General features: G+C 43.1%; 2 protein-coding genes across 6 annotated transcripts in view; one reads left to right on the forward strand and one right to left on the reverse strand.

Annotated features, from left to right (window-relative positions):
* The window catches only part of LIMS2 (LIM zinc finger domain containing 2), a 317,098-nt gene that overhangs the window by 43,816 nt on the left and 257,542 nt on the right, over nucleotides 1-15,740 (forward strand). For 3 of the 5 annotated variants that reach the window (XR_012656380.1, XR_012656379.1, XR_012656381.1), the window contains exons 5-10: nucleotides 1,177-1,326; nucleotides 1,948-2,098; nucleotides 3,860-3,952; nucleotides 5,049-5,097; nucleotides 5,268-5,343; nucleotides 7,953-9,562. Coding sequence is in view for 2 of the 5 variants with exons in the window: in XM_075068588.1 (XP_074924689.1) it covers nucleotides 1,177-1,326; nucleotides 1,948-2,098; nucleotides 3,860-3,952; nucleotides 5,049-5,097; nucleotides 5,268-5,343; nucleotides 7,953-8,100 (667 nt within the window). In the remaining 3 variants the exon portion in view is untranslated. Of the gene's footprint in view, nucleotides 1-1,176; nucleotides 1,327-1,947; nucleotides 2,099-3,859; nucleotides 3,953-5,048; nucleotides 5,098-5,267; nucleotides 5,344-7,952; nucleotides 12,466-15,740 lie in introns of those variants that run through there. The other 2 variants (XM_075068588.1, XM_032764770.2) reach the window with 1 other exon arrangement.
* MYO7B (myosin VIIB) overlaps nucleotides 15,029-15,740 on the reverse strand; it is an 84,003-nt gene continuing 83,291 nt past the window's right edge. Inside the window, exon 47 of the mRNA XM_032764795.2 lies at nucleotides 15,029-15,312. Within this exon, the coding sequence (XP_032620686.1) occupies nucleotides 15,223-15,312 (90 nt within the window). The 3' untranslated portion in view covers nucleotides 15,029-15,222. The remainder of the gene's footprint in view (nucleotides 15,313-15,740) is intronic.

The following is a 15,740-nucleotide window of genomic DNA, read 5'->3' on the forward strand; positions in this document are numbered from 1 at the left end:
GAGCTTTACAGCTGTTTATCTTTTATCCCTTTTGTCACAGACTTTACTCCCAGCAATGTCAGTTGCATGCCCTGCCCGATCAGGACTTGTGCTTCTGTTGCAGTTTGAAAAGTATAAAGTGTTTGCAGCACAGAATTGCAGACTCCCTTGTTTGCCCTAAACTTAATAGGGAGCTTTTGGATAGAAGGGCTATGATTCAAAGACTCTCTGGTTTGTCCTGGTTAGTGAGGACTAATGGATCCAGCCATGGTGGAGGCACTTTAGCAATGTAGCTTCAAGAGGAGCACTGAGAGTGAACTCCCTTCAACGGAGCAGTCAGAGGATTGTGTGCTTAGATTTGTGTAAACACAAACACATTTATAGATTTGTAGGAACATACGTACATATGTGCACACAAGCTCTCCGCTGTGTTGATAAGACTTTATTAGCTACTCTGATATGCACACCTATGAATGTCTTTATTGCTGCGTACAAAAGGAGATGCTTCATGCATAGAGATTTGGGCCTACATGCAATCTCCATTGTGTTTGTAAGCTTAGTTCACACTTGCAGTTACAGACAGCTAAACTGTCTATTGTTTTTACTGCACTTGACACCTGTAGCGAAGAGAAGAAATGCCACATAAGGAGGCCTAGGAAATACCTAACTGGATCTGAATGGTGGAGTTACAAGGCTACCTCAGGGTTTGGTTAACACTAGCACCATTAGGCCACGTCTATACGACGCGCCATTTCGGCGCGTTAAAATCGAAAGCTCGGGGTTCGATATATCGCGTCTCGTCTAGACGGGGATATATCGAACCCAGAGCGCGCTTACATCGATTCCGGAACTCCACCAAAACAAACGGAGTTCCGGATTCGACATGGCGAGCCGCGCACATCGATCCCGCGCGGTGAAGACGGGTGAGTAACTCAATTTTAGATATTCGATTTCAGCTACGCTATTCTCGTAGCTGAAATTGCGTATCTAAAATCGATTTTCACGCGTCGTGTAGATGGGGCCTTAGATGATGTTTAACTCCCATCTTCTAGAGCAGTGGGGTTAGAACAGTGACTGCTGTCTTTGGAAGAAGGTTACAGAAACCTGTAACCCTAACCAAAAATGTGCAGAGCATGACTCTCTTCTAGAAAGATTCTACAGTGCTAATGCTACCCTTTCTTTCCAATTTTCACCCAGGCACCTGTGCAGGCCTTGTCATAATCGGGAGAAAGCCAAGGGGCTAGGCAAGTATATCTGTCAGAAGTGCCACCTGATAATTGATGAGCAGCCTCTGATGTTCAGGAATGACTCCTACCATCCAGATCACTTCAACTGCACCCACTGCGGGTATGTTCTCCTCTCTCAGCTTTCATCAGTAAACCAGGAAAATGTACTGTATGGACAACAGTTCAGTCTCTTTCTGGACTCTCCCAGTGTAGCTACACTTTGCAGCCTTTAAGTTGTCTGGCAGACAAGAAGTTCTGTATGTGAACGATCAAAAAAGTTGGGATCAAAAAGGATAGAAGAATTGGAGTTATATAGGGTTCTCCTTCCTCCATACATTGCTTACTGGGCACCATTGTCTCCTGGCCTTGAAAACAGTTCCTGGAAATGAGCTACTCTCAAAGGTCCTGTTTTACATTACAAAAATAACCTTATTTAAACATGGTTGTGGCCAAACTGCTCCACGTGATTTAGCCTTGCATTTGTGGACAGAAAGACTTATTAGATAACCACCATGTTAGAAAGTGGTTTGACCACAGCCATGTTTCACAAGCATAATTCAGGATGCCTGTGTTTATAGTGTAGGTGGGGGCCAAAGCATGGAAGTTGGCTTTGAAGTTCACTCTTCCACAGCTTCATCTTAGATAGTCACGTCTGGAGGGAAGCTCACGTAAGGCTTAATCATGAAACAGCTGTTTGGGTCAGCGCTGTTGGCTCAAGAACACTTGTTTGTGTTGTTTTCAGGAAGGAGCTGACTGCTGAGGCCAGGGAGCTGAAAGGGGAACTCTATTGCCTGCCCTGCCATGACAAGATGGGTATCCCAATCTGTGGAGCCTGTCGCAGGCCTATCGAAGGACGAGTGGTCAATGCTCTGGGGAAGCAATGGCATGTTGAGGTGAGATCAGTGTGAAGCTGCCTGTGGAATGCATACTGCCAGAGGTCTAATGCAAGTTGGAGGCTGTTATGGTGAACATTAGAAATTTCCGCCATTCCTGTTTAGGCTGAATTCAGACTGTATTTACCTGGGGTAAGCTTTACCTGGGTAAGTCACATGCACTAGAGTTGTGAATGGTGCATTTCATCTTTTGCACAATAACAATACATTGTTTAATTTATTCTCAGGAAAATTATTTTAAAATTTCTGCATTACATTTCAAAGATTCTGGGGTCTGCAAAATAGCATTTATCACTGAAGTTATGTACATCCTCTCTATGTCCTTCCCTCCAGCTCCAAGTAACAAACTGTAACATCGCTGTGACACTTTCCAGGGGATACCCAGGTTGTGAGACACCTCACCACCACCTGCCCTTAGTGTGAAGCACACTTGAATCTGCCTGTGGTGGATCAGCTCCGTAAAACCACCAGCCTCTGGTAGCACAAGCACTATCTTCCAGTCCTCATTTTCACTGTACAGATAGCCATAAGCACATACCAACTCCCGAATCCCTGTAGTATCCAGTCCCTTATCCGTGGGATACTCACAGAATTACCAGGTCTGCCTTTCCCAAAGGAACAATACACACCAGCATGTAAGATTCAACTCAGAGCCAGCACTTTGCTTATTACCACATCACTTAGATAAATATATTCTTGTTTTCACTATAAATATATTGTCAAAGAAATAGAGAATATTGGAAGCAAATGGAAACAAATGTTATTGTAAAACAAAATCATAACATGCTTTCTAGAGACTAATCTTAACTAACAAGTTACTGTCTTCTCTAAAAAAGCTTCTCACCCAAAATTCTCTTCAGCATTTTCAACCAAGACTCTCTTCTTCATGAAGCAGAAGCACTGTCCTTTTATTCTCTTAGTGAAGGGTGCCAGGATGTCGTCTTTGCTGCCCAAATATAGGTATATCTCTAGATAGGGTTCCCTCCCCTGCATCTCCCCTAAGCACCACTGTTTTTCTCTTCCTGGTAGACTTTTTCCCTGAATTCTGCAGAATCCTTTATTGCATTTAGTTCTGACTGGCAATAAGTGACCAATAGTGAATGAGACAAGCTTCAATTCACATGTGAACAGAGAAATGAATAAACACCTCTTGTCTGACAGAACTTGTTTTTCACCTTTGATGCTGTCCAACTCTCCCACACAGACTTTAAGAACATATTTTGTGTGTGTGTGTGTGTGTATAACTCCTTACATAGTATCTGTACACACATTTCATAACAATATTGATAACCAGCATGGCACCAGCTTTCATTTGAGACCTCATGAGACATTCTTTGAATCGGAATGTACGTACCAAAATCAGGAGATTCCTGTAACCGCTCTGCATCCCTTTGCCAGTTGGCATTAAGAGGTTCTTGAGTCACACATCTCACCTTCCAGATCTTGGAAGCACTTTTTTTTTGTACAGTTCAGCTCAACAGGTGATTGTAGTGGCAGACTCTGTTGTGTAGCCAGAGTGCAGGTATATTTACCACTGTCTTCTAACCCTGCTGTGAGGTTGTTCCTGTGACTGTCATTTAGATTTTCGTAGTGTCCCACCATCACCATCCCACAAGTTCTTGCAGGGTTTTCTTGTCTGTCTTTGTATAAAGATCTGAAACTCTTGTGCAAACCACTGGTTTATTTCCGGGACAGCGACCGTGCATGTCTTCTAGCTGTGGAGGCTCTTCCACCGACACTGAATGCCCTTTACTTTTGCAGCATTTTGTTTGTGCCAAATGTGAGAAGCCATTTCTGGGGCACCGCCACTATGAGAAAAAAGGACTGGCTTACTGCGAGACTCACTACAACCAGGTAAGCACTACTGTCCTGCACCCATTCAGCAGGCACCTCTCTCAACTGAAGGGCTGGGGAGAAAGAATGCCCTTTATAGAAATTTGAGAAATAAGTACAGCACTTTCCCCATGCACCATATAACCAGAAATGCATTGTTATCTGGAGTGTGTTGTTAAGAAATATCAATAGCCTCTGGTAGTGGGGAATTTAATTGAAAAAGGAAAAATGTTTTCCATAGCAGACGTGTGTTGCCATGTATAATTCTAGGAAAGTGGCAGTGATTAGAGAATGAAAATGTAATGGGGACAGGGATCTTCCCAGTTGAAAGAAAAAATTGCTGTCCCTTTCATCTACAGCAGTTGGTCCAATACAAGGTATTACCTCACAAACCTTGTCTCTTGTATCCTGCGAGCAACACAGCTATAACAACGCAGCAAACAAATTAAAACTTCTGTAATTATACCAAATAAAATCAGTGTTAAGCAATCAGATGGCTGCTTGGCTAACCTTTTGTCGGAATCAAAAACATTCTATAACCCATGTGAAGCCAGCCTATTTATAATTTTTTAAAATAAATGCCATAGCATCTAGTTGGCTAAAGCACAGAAAAGATCTGTCCTGTAAGCTGATATAAAAATAACATTATCATAAAGATAAAATGAGCAGCCATGACTCTACACCAGTTTCCATCAGACAAAATATTACATTTCCCTTGTAGAGTTGTTAAAGGCTAAATGCTTTTAAAATAGCGCTCTTGGTTTTGCCTCAGTGTTTATGGTCTATAATCAGGAGATATTTATCTTTGATTAGTGTTGTGATCTATTGACATTGTCTCCCAAATTCCTAGAAATATAAGGCTCAGAGATCATGTTATAATGGTACGAAGAATATGAGGCATCAACAAAAAAACCCTAAGATTTAAGGATACAAGTTCTGAATGACCGTAGACCAATGAACAAGTGTATGAGAAGCTATTCAGGAGAAGTAGATGAATTTTAGGGTGCTGCTGCATCCATCAGGAGTTTGTTTGCACCAGCTGTCTAATTTGGGGAGCATGGGCAGACTCCTTCATAGTCAGTAAAAGAAGTTCCCATTTTATTCCTTCTGCATGCAGCTCTTCGGAGATGTCTGCTACAACTGCAGCCACGTGATCGAGGGAGATGGTAAGATTTGTTCTCCTTGTTTTGGGTCGCTCTTCCATTCTGTTTGTCAGTGCAGTGGTTGCAATCCTGCAGTTGCAAGGTTCCAGTGTTTCTTTTTACATCTGGGCTCACAGAATTGGGATCGGACTCTGAGACTAGATAATCTGGTTGTTTGCTCTTATTTTGCACAGTGGTATCAGCTCTCAACAAGGCTTGGTGTGTGAACTGCTTCTCCTGCTCCACCTGCAACATCAAGCTCACACTGAAGTAAGTAGATACTTGCAGACCAAGGCTAACTCTTTCAGCAGCCTAGGGGAATGGTGCTGGTATCCTGCAGCTGTAGAGTAGTATCCTCTCCTGCAGTACATACAGCTTTTCCCTTCCTGAAAGGTAACTGAGCCCATTTTCAACGAGTTGTTTGCTAAATGCCTCAAATAGTAAGTGGCACAGGGACAATTAGTACAAACTAGCTTTAAATGCCCCTTTCCTAGTTTCAGGGCCTCTGATATCACTCCAACTCTGCTGTGATGGCCCAACATGCCTCAGTTATCAATGGATTTAGGGGCTCAAGGAAATGATGTTTTCATTATAGAATGTGGGGTTTGGAAAGTGTTTTTAAATTCTTTTATACTGATAAAAATGCTTAGCAAAGTCTCCCTTCGTAATAAAATGACAGTGCCCTGAGCCTTCAGTTCCATACTCCAACTGGGCTGTTTGGTAACTGACATGCAGCATTGGACATCCCAGGTTGTTGTAGCAGACAGCATGATTCCAGAGGTACCCAGTCAGCATTGCGTTTAATGTTTGAGGCATTAAAAGCATGTTGCGTGTAGGCCAAGCTCTAAGACAATATTACAGGTCAGCTATAAGAACTGGGATTTAGGAAACACAGTGGCAAAGTTAGTTCAAACTTCTAGAAAATTAGTTTGTCATGCGCCTATCTCAGAGACAGCCTTCCCTTCCCTGGATTAATGGAGGCTGGGCACATTCTTGGAGGTGGGCCACATTTTAGTGAACTCTTCTTGCCGCTGCTTAATGGAGCAACATTAACCACAGTAAACTTGGTGGAAGCTGAATGGCAGGAAGTCTGAGAATATGAGGTTATTGGGGGATAAGGAATTGGCAAGTCTCAGACTGAGTGGGCTCTAGATTAAACGAGACTCGAGTATTTGGGACACTGACTCTGCTAGTAAAATTCCACTTCTTCATTTTTGCCAACCAAATGAATACAGTGGCTTGATTCTGCTGCAGTCACCATTTGTGATAGCTGGATCGCTGTCTGATTGTGACCCACTGACATTCATGGCTGCTTGAGTCCTTATCGCTCTCATGAGAGACACTCGTGCAACTGAGTGGGGAAGTAAAGGAGCCAAATAACACAGTAGGCACAGATTATCCAACAAGTTCTTGGAATGTATTGGAAACAATTTTTTATTTCAGAGGGTGGAGAAAGCTACTAGGGGAGAGGCTGTTCTAGATTTGATTTTGACAAATAGAGAAGAACTGGTTGAGAATTTGAAAGTGGAAGGCAACTTGGGTGAAAGTGATCATGAAATGGTAGAATTCATGATTCTAAAGAATGGTAGGAGGGAGAACAGATCAATAAAGACAATGGATTTCAAGAAGGCAAACTTTAGCAAATGCAGGGAGTTGGTAGGTAAAATCCCATGGGAAGCAAGTCTAAGGGGAAAAACAATTGAAGACAGTTGGCAGTTTTTCAAAGAGACATTATAATGGCAGAGAGAGTACACTCATAAAGTTTGCGGATGATACCAAGCTGGGAGGGGTTGCAAGTGCTTTAGAGGATAGGATTAAAATTCAAAATTATCTGGACAAACTGGAGAAATGGTCTGAAGTAAACAGGATGAAATTCAATAAGGACAATTGCAAAGTACTCCACTTAGGAAGGAACAATCAGTTGCACACATACAAAATGAAAAATGACTGCCTAAGAAGGAGTACTGTAGAAAGGGATCTGGCGGTGGTAGTGGATCACAAGCTAAATATGAGTCAACAGTGTAACACTGTTGCAAAAAAAATCAAACATCATTCTGGGATGTATTAACAGGAGTATTATATGCAAGACACGAGAAGTAATTTTCCGCTCTACTCCATGCTGATTAGGGCTCAGCTGGAGTATTGTGTCCAGTTCTGGGCACCACATTTCAGGAAAGATGTGGACAAATTGGAGAAAGTCCAGAGAAGAGCAACAAAAATGATTAAAGGTTTAGAAAACATGACCTATGAGGGAAGATTGAAAAAATTGGGTTGGTTTAGTCTGAAGAAGAGAAGACTATGATTTCTGTGAAATAGCAAACATAGGAAAGCCATTGACCTGCAACAGAAGAAAAGCACTGTGGATATATGTACAGGGAAAATGAATGTGCTTCCACCCTGTTACTAGCCAGTAAGAGGCATTCATAACAGGCTGAGGTGCACTTGGCAGCACAGGGGGGAGGAGTGTGAAAAATCAAAATGTCTTGCTGTTGCCAATGCAAAGCTGCTGCCCCCAAGTTTTGGAAAGCAGTCAAGCAGAAGTGTTGCTAAGAGCCTATCACAAAGTGTTCTATGGCTGGACATTTCATTATTGGTAAACATGTGGACCTGATCTCCAGTGATCAGTCCATGTATATCGGTGTTCACATAGTTGGGCACCTAACTTGGCATGAACACTACTGCACGTGTGCATTAAATTCAGATATGTGAACATACCTGGCAAGATTGGCATCTGTGTGTTGAAATGAGGGGCTTTATACATGCAGTAGAAATCAAGCCACCACACTCCCACAGACACACACATACTTGATTACTGAACATCTAGCCATGACTGTAGTTTTGTAAGTGCTGTTTTTAATAGCTCAGTGTTTTTTTGAAAGGAACAAGTTTGTGGAGTTTGACATGAAGCCAGTGTGCAAGAAATGCTATGAAAAATTCCCTCTGGAGCTGAAGAAACGTCTGAAAAAGCTGTCTGAGCTGGCCTCCAGGAAATCGCATCCCAAAGCTGTGGATTTAAACTCTGCTTAAATAGGTCTGTCATTCTGCTGACTGCACTTCTATCCTCACAGACTGCAACTTGCAGCAGCTACTGATCACAAAGGGAGCTGTTAAGAATGCCTGAAACAAACCACAGACAAACAGTACCTCCTCCAGCTTTTGTTACTGCAGCTTTCACCCTGAATGTCCCTTTACTCAGGCAGTTGCAAATTAACACTGACAGCAGGGGGAGTTTGGCCTCTGCTGAGGGGGTAGGGCAGAGCAGTGGGTATGGTAGTTAACTGGCATTATTCTGCCATTGATCAGATGTACACCATTTGTTTTTCTGTCCTTCATCTTTTCTTCAATGAGCTGAAGTTCTCTCTCCTGTAGCCTGAGGAATTTGGAAAGAACAGTGGTTTAAATATCAGATGGTGAAACGTGCAGATTGTTCAACACCAGTTATAAGTATCAAGGATTCTTTAAACGACTTGTATGCAGAGCTTTTCACCTATAGGACAATGTTCTGAATGTGGCCCAAAATTACCACCATCTGATAACTGTTTGGTATGTCCAAAATGAGCTGGTCTTTGTCTAGATTCCCAGTGAACAAATATCCACATCACAAAAACTGCCGCAGCAATCGTCCTTCTTGACACCCTTGTTGACATTTTATCTAGGCAAGGCAAGGCAAGGAGTGAATGGGCACAGAGTCTGTGCTACCTACTCAACTCAGTCCAGGCCAGAGTGGATGTATAGTGTCTGGGCAGTGCACAGAAGTTGTGCTACTCTTTTCCTGGTTGATGCATAGAGGATTTCAATCTCTGAGGCTCTCAGTTTGATACTTTTCAAAAACACTCAATTCCCTTACAGTTGAAGGGGGATATGTAGTGCGAGGGTGAAGGCAGTGCATGCCAGGAACTAATATTCAATGTTTACTTGCCAGTTCTCCATTAGATCATTGATAGTCAGGGCTTGGAATTGCCCAGTGTAATATAATACCCTACCCACTGACACACCTGCCATTACCCTCTACAGTACCTGCACTTTGACTAGAGGTGTGGTTACTCTTTTGCATAACAAAAACCCAGTTGGCGGATCTGGTAACTGTTGAACACTTCAGTCTGAGCCAAGCCTTTTCCTTTGTTTGAATGGAAAGACTACCTTCTCAGCTCAGTTTCCATGCACTCCGTGTATGTTTACACTGCAGTTAAAAACCCATCGCTGGCCTGTACCAGCTGACTTGGGTTAATGGGGTCTGGGCTGTGGAGCTGTTTAACTGCAGTGCAGACTTCTGAGCTTGGGCTGGAGCCTGGGCTCTAGGACCCTTAGAGTGAACCAAGAGAGCCTTCAGACTCATACCTATAAATCTTGTAGGAAGACACTAGCTGTGTCCACGCTACCATTTTGCACCTTGCTATTACTGATGCAACCTTGTTGGTGGTAGCACCAGTGAATGCTGTCGTGTAGACGGGGCACTAAACAGCTTCTAGTGTTTTAGCCATTTGGGCATGTCTTCGCTGCAGAATTAACTTAGGTGATTGGTGCCTGGCTTAGCCTAGCTTAGGTGTAACAGGCCACACAGCAGAGCCCTACCCAAGTTACTGTGTACTCAGTGGTGCTGCAGTCACCTGTCTGAGATGTTAGGACTTCCAGAGGCACATGATACCCCATGGTTCTTACCACTGCAGTAAGCTGAACCACTGTGATTCTTTCCCAGTGAATAATGGGAGAACTTGTCTCTCCTGGGTGCAGAAGGGGAATTGTGGGAAGGCACTGGAGGACTATCAGCACTTAAGTGATTTAGCCTGTGTCCTTGCTGCAGAGTGGATAGGTTACCAACTCAATAAGCTTTAGCCTATACCCACAGCTGGGCCAATGAGCCCCGGTGTAAAGCAACACCATACTTGGGTGAGAGGTTTTTGTGTGTGGATGGGAGCTGGGTTAATGCTGCAGGGAAGACATATCCCCTGTTGTCTAACCCTGCTTAGAGTAAACACACACAACCTGGTGGCTAAAATGCTGATGGCTGCTCTACACAAGAGCACTTGCTGTTGCTGCCACTAGTGAAGCTGCACCAGAGATAGTAATGTTGAAAAATATTAGGGGAAGAGGTTAGTGCAGACAAGAACTCCCCGTGCAAGGCTCCTGGTTAGTTAGCTGCTTTCCTAATACACCTCTACCCCAATATAACACTGTCCTCAGGAGCCAAAAAAATCTTACCGCGTTATAGGTGAAACCGCGTTATATCAAACTTGCTTTGATCCGCCGGAGTGTGCAGCCCCACGCCCCCGGATCACTGCTTTATCACGTTATATCTGAATTCGTGTTATATCTGGTCACATTATATTGGGTTAGAGGTGTACCAACTGCCTTTAGCTGCTTTACTTTCTGCGGTAGTAAGCTACCGTAACTCTTTTAACACCTGTGCACTGCTCCGCAATGGCACTTGCGAAGGGGTGGACTCTCTGATCTAATTAGAGAGCTTGCCTGTCTTCCACTGTGACTATCAATCTGCACAATAACCTAGACAGTATTATTTTTGTCACTGTTTAATAGCACTTGAGGACAGCTCTTGTTCTTCTCTAGCCTTTGGCCCATCCTTCAGGTATGAGCACAAGGAACTGCACAATTGAAGGCAATCTTAAGTGGCCACTGCTGGGACCAGTCCACTATGCTTATTCTCTCTAGAGTTTGGTTGAAGGACTAAAGCACAGGCCTTTCAGGCCCATGAGCATTCACAATTCATTATGCTGATTCCTCCCTAGTCTGAAGCATGCAGCTCCTTTCCCCATGCCCTTGGTCACAGGAAGGAGCCCAGTGCTGAATCTGGGCAGCGGGGTATTTTCAGCTGATTCATCAGTCCTAGTTCAAGAGAATTTCCTGGGAAGATGGCAATAGGACACTTGGCATCATATCTGCTTGTGAATATGCAAAAATTGAGTACTTCATGGACAGTAGTTGTCTTCCAGACCAGCTCAAATCTCGTCAGCTGTGTTTCCTGCGGAGGCCACTCTTGAGTTTAACAATGGAAAATGCAAATACGTGGTTAAACATGTGCATGTAGAGATGAATGTGAATGTCTTTGTACTGTGAGAAGAGATGCAGTGAGGACTCTTATCTCCTCTCTAATATTTAAATTCAGTAGATTAGGCGAGGGCTTGCTAGTACTTAAGGGAAAAGACACCCATAGACTCTGAACTTTATAATATATGGATAATCAAATGTCTTAAAGTGTCTCTTTTTAACTATTAATCTGACAAATATTTCACTAGAGTCCTGCTTTGTAGAGCACATGGTTGTCTATAGAGTTACAATATCAGATTTGAGAGACTGAGCAACCAAGAGAGTTATGGGAAGTAACTACAGAACAGCTTGGAAACATTCGTCTTTCCTCAGATTCCACCTTTGGAAAAGTAAATGGCGTAGGATGTAAAGTAGATGTGACAGGATCTGTGGACTTCTTTAGGGCAGAGTCTTTTGGTGTGATGGATTTGTCAGTACCTTTGTGTTCCTCATAATGCTGCAGTCAGGGGAGACTCTGTCTTTCATAGAAAGATATTTAAGACTAAGATGTGTGTGTTTTCCTTTGCTCTAAATTCAGAAAGTCAAATTCATTCTTGCTGTCACTTGATTATCCTCTGTGGTGTTATATCAAGGATGAATTTGGTTCAAAAGGCTAAACTTGTATTACTTACCAAAAGCAGCTGTCCACTGTATACTTTCACAGTTTTAAATCTATATTTATATACATATTTAAAATAAATCACTAATGCTCACTGACTACACTTGAAGATGGCAAAGCTTTTAGCAACTGCGATATGTGCAGCTTACTCGTATTCAAGGGGAATATTAATCACTTCCTTAATATCCTTCCTTATTACAAAACAAACTGCTATATGTTTTCTCTAGGGTTTGGGTCCTGGTCCTTACCCTCACAGTTATCCACGCAACATTAGCAAAAATTGTTTAACCTTCCATGCTCAGAGTTTCCAATGCCAAACATTTTGTATTGGGTGATGTAGACTTCTGGGACTGAAGAGGTTAAGTGTTAATTTGAAACATATAGCAGGGGAGGCATGGTTCACAGATAAACCTGTGATTAAAGCAGTTGTTCTTAAGAGATGTTTAGTTCTTAGTTTGTAAAGCACTCTTAGTGCTAAGGATTATATAGAATGAATGAAGGAAATGTATTAATACCAAAGGGACAAGCCCCCATTTCTCTATCACATGGCATGTATTCTGCAGACTGCGGATTTCTTGTCTTATAGTACTTCTGAGTTCGTGATGTCTAACCAAAATCTGTGACTGCTGGACTAAAATATTATAATCTCCACCTGTTATGTACGTTCTTGTAATAAAGTTAACTGCAATACATTTTAAATCTTCACACTAAAGATTAAAATATAAAAACTATTGTATATGTGTAGTGTACAGTAAAACCTGAGTCCTTTGGATCTACACTTGTGATGTGACCCAGGGTGAATCACTCAGTAACTCCAAGGATTAGCCACATTCCTGCTTCAGAATTGTGATAGTATTATAAATCCCACGTTGGCAGGGACAATTAGCCTGTTCTGTGGCACATGAAGGACAAGACACGTAATTAAGGATTAGATCAAGCTGGGGAGAACCAGGCTGGGTGGTTCTTATAAAGGAAGGAGTGCAGAGCAATATGGGGAGGAGATCCAGGAGGGGGAGGAGTTTGGAACTTCCTCTATAAGAAAGGAACCACAGAGGGGCGTGCTGGAAGTATCTAGCCTGGGATTGTCCCTGAAGGGAGAGGGCAGTTGGAGAGAAGGAGACTCCTATAGCAGATCTGGGAGCAGAGAGAGACTTCAGGGAAAAAGCCCAGAGAGTTAACAACTTGTGAGAAACTGGACCTCCAAGGAGAAAGCCCTGGAAGGCCTTGCTCGGTAATTGAGTGAAGAACTCTGCAGAGCCCGGGAGATGAGTGAAGAATCTGCAGAAGATTGAGCCCAGGATTTTCATTCCTCTATGTTTTGAGTTGGGGCATTGTTACCCAAGAAGGGATGGGACTCTAGGTGTGACCTGGCCATAGGACTAAGTCAACAGACAGAGCACCAGAGTCTGGAGGAAGGTGAGGTGGAGGGGCTGCAGTGCTGGGTCTTGCCATGAGGAGGTGCTCCAGGAGGGTGAGTCTATGACAAGAATGTTTTGCTGAAGCATTTTTGATCAGTGCTGGTTAGAGAGTGACGTATTCATCACTGCTCTGGTGTAGTGGAGGCACTGCTGTTGTGTCTGACAGATGTCATGTAGCCGGGCTGGACTCCGGATGTCAGTGATGAATGGTATGCTGTAGTAATGTAGAGGTAGTATAAGCTATTGGAGAGATTTTCAGATTATACTGAGGTTGGGAGAGCACTCACCAGACTTTGGTGGAAGAAAGAAACCACGTCATCACTGATCTGCAACAGTTTATTTAAAAACAGGAAACAGAATCGTGTGGCTGCAAAGATTTCAGTATGGAGTCAATGTATAAAATGTTTCTCAGATACTACATCTAATTAAATTGAATTCAAAGGAATGATGCCAGCATTAACACCTTGACATTGGTAGTCTCAAAGCATCCATTGCTGGCAATGGACATTACATTGGGAATATCTGACTGGTCGCAAAAAGATCAACTATTCTGAAAAGTGTGGCACTCATTTAGATGCGTAGAGATATTGAGGCCCTATTCTCTCATCAGTGTATACAGCTATGTTGCACGCAGACGTCCAGGAGACAACGAAGCCCATTGTCCATACATTGGCAAACTAGAAAGAGAGATTCAACAGCACTGCTTTTCCAGCACTGTCAAACTGTGCCTCAAGGAACTTGGTGTAAATGCACTAAAAGCACCACATGTCACTGTGGTCACAGGAGGGTGGTTCTGATTTGGGAAGGACAAGTATTTGCTCTTCTAGTACTGGAAAGCAGTGTAAGAGCAAGATTACCTCCCAGGCTTTTTGAACTCTGAGCAGTTCTTATTGTGAGAAAGTTCTCTCTTGCTGACAGGAGTTGTCTATGGAGGAGCATGTGATGAATAAACTCTGAATCAGGCTTTACCATTCAAGCTGTCTGCCAAACAGGAAGTTGGAGAAAGATCAAGAGAAATGAAAACCAATAAAATTAACCAATTGGAATTCTTTCTCCTGAAAGAATGTCTACATAGCTCCATGCTAGGAGCACTTCATTAGAGCAGGAAAATAGCTCTTTCAAAAGAGGTCTGTGTGTTATAGGCTCAATCCTATGCAACACTGACTCGCATTGAGGAATATTTATAGGGAGCTGTCAGTGTAAGGGTGCAGAATCAGTCCTTAATAACAGCTCGAATCAGTGTGTGTTCATGCATATTGGGGAGCATTGTGCTGTTTACTTATGAAAAAGGCTGGGGGACACAAAGGGAAGTTCACTAGCTCACAACTTATCTAAGGCAACAAGACAGCAAACAATAACCATGTTATAGCAGAAGTGGTTCTTCCCTTCTGCAAAGCCCAGTATGGCTTCACAGCCTGAGCTGTCCAGGAGCGATGCAGTTTCTTCCATAATAGCAGAATAGGATGGCTATTACTAGAGTATGCTAATACCAGAAGACTGAAGAAAAGCAGCCTCTCACTTTTTGAAGAATTTCTCCCTGTTTTTCTCCCACTGAATGCTTTGCTGAAATGCTTGGCTTTTCCTCCACTCTTGGAACCTCTCCGTTGTGTTGAAAAAGTAACACTATCTCTCTCTTTGCCAGAGACATTCAGGAAGCTTGTGCAGTTGGTGGGAGTATATTGAATGATGTGCCCTTATGTTGCTAGGAGGAAGGAATTGGAGAGGCATGTCCCTGTCAGAATGGAGGACGCCATAATAGATCCGAAGACGTTTTCAGACTGCTTTTTCATGTATTAATTGAAGGCTGTGTCCAGGTTGAAATCAGGAAAACACTGCGACCTTTATAATCCATATTGAATTTGTCCATTGGGTCTAGGACAGGAGAGCTTAAAATGTTAGCTAGCGTGTGCTCATTCATGCTTCCCCTGTGGCAGTGCTTCACCAGCATGGCTTACTGAAGAATGGGTGTGATCAGAGGGTTAATTGGCAGGACCAGTGTTAAAAGGGGTTTTGGTCTGGGATATGAAATGGAGGCTATTTGGCACAGGTATGAATCGCAGGCTTCTACGCTCAGGCAGGGAGGCGGGGATTCCTCTGCTTGTTCACAGCGTTCATTAGCAGCTGTACGTAGGATGTCAACAGGTCATCCATTTTGTAACCCTGCAGGAGAGAGAAATTTTAACCTAGTCTCTTGAAAAGAACTCTAGAAGGTGCCATCTGGCAGCATGAGTTGTTATTCCCCAAGCTGCGTGCCCTCTATACCTGTTCCTTATGTCTACCTCCTCTCCTAGTTCCTAACGTCATTCAGATAATTCTTTCCCATGGCTCCAGTTGGCGTGTCCTCAGATACCGCAGTAGCACTATTGAAAGCAGTGCCGCCTACACTGCAAGAAGCCATTTGGTCCCTGGTCCAGTGATCAAACAGGGTTGGTTTGTAGTGGTTCAGCAAACTAATGTTTTACAGTGTGGGCTGCCATCTTGTGTTTCAGAATCTCAGCTTTCATATACAAGTCACTAGTCCTTACGTTTGCCAAGGTAACCTTAACAATACGAGCCCTTATAAACCCATGCAGTGATACCTGCCTGAG

This window comes from Chelonoidis abingdonii, chromosome 8, assembly GCF_003597395.2.
Source record: "Chelonoidis abingdonii isolate Lonesome George chromosome 8, CheloAbing_2.0, whole genome shotgun sequence".
NCBI classification, from domain to species: Eukaryota; Metazoa; Chordata; order Testudines; family Testudinidae; genus Chelonoidis; species Chelonoidis abingdonii.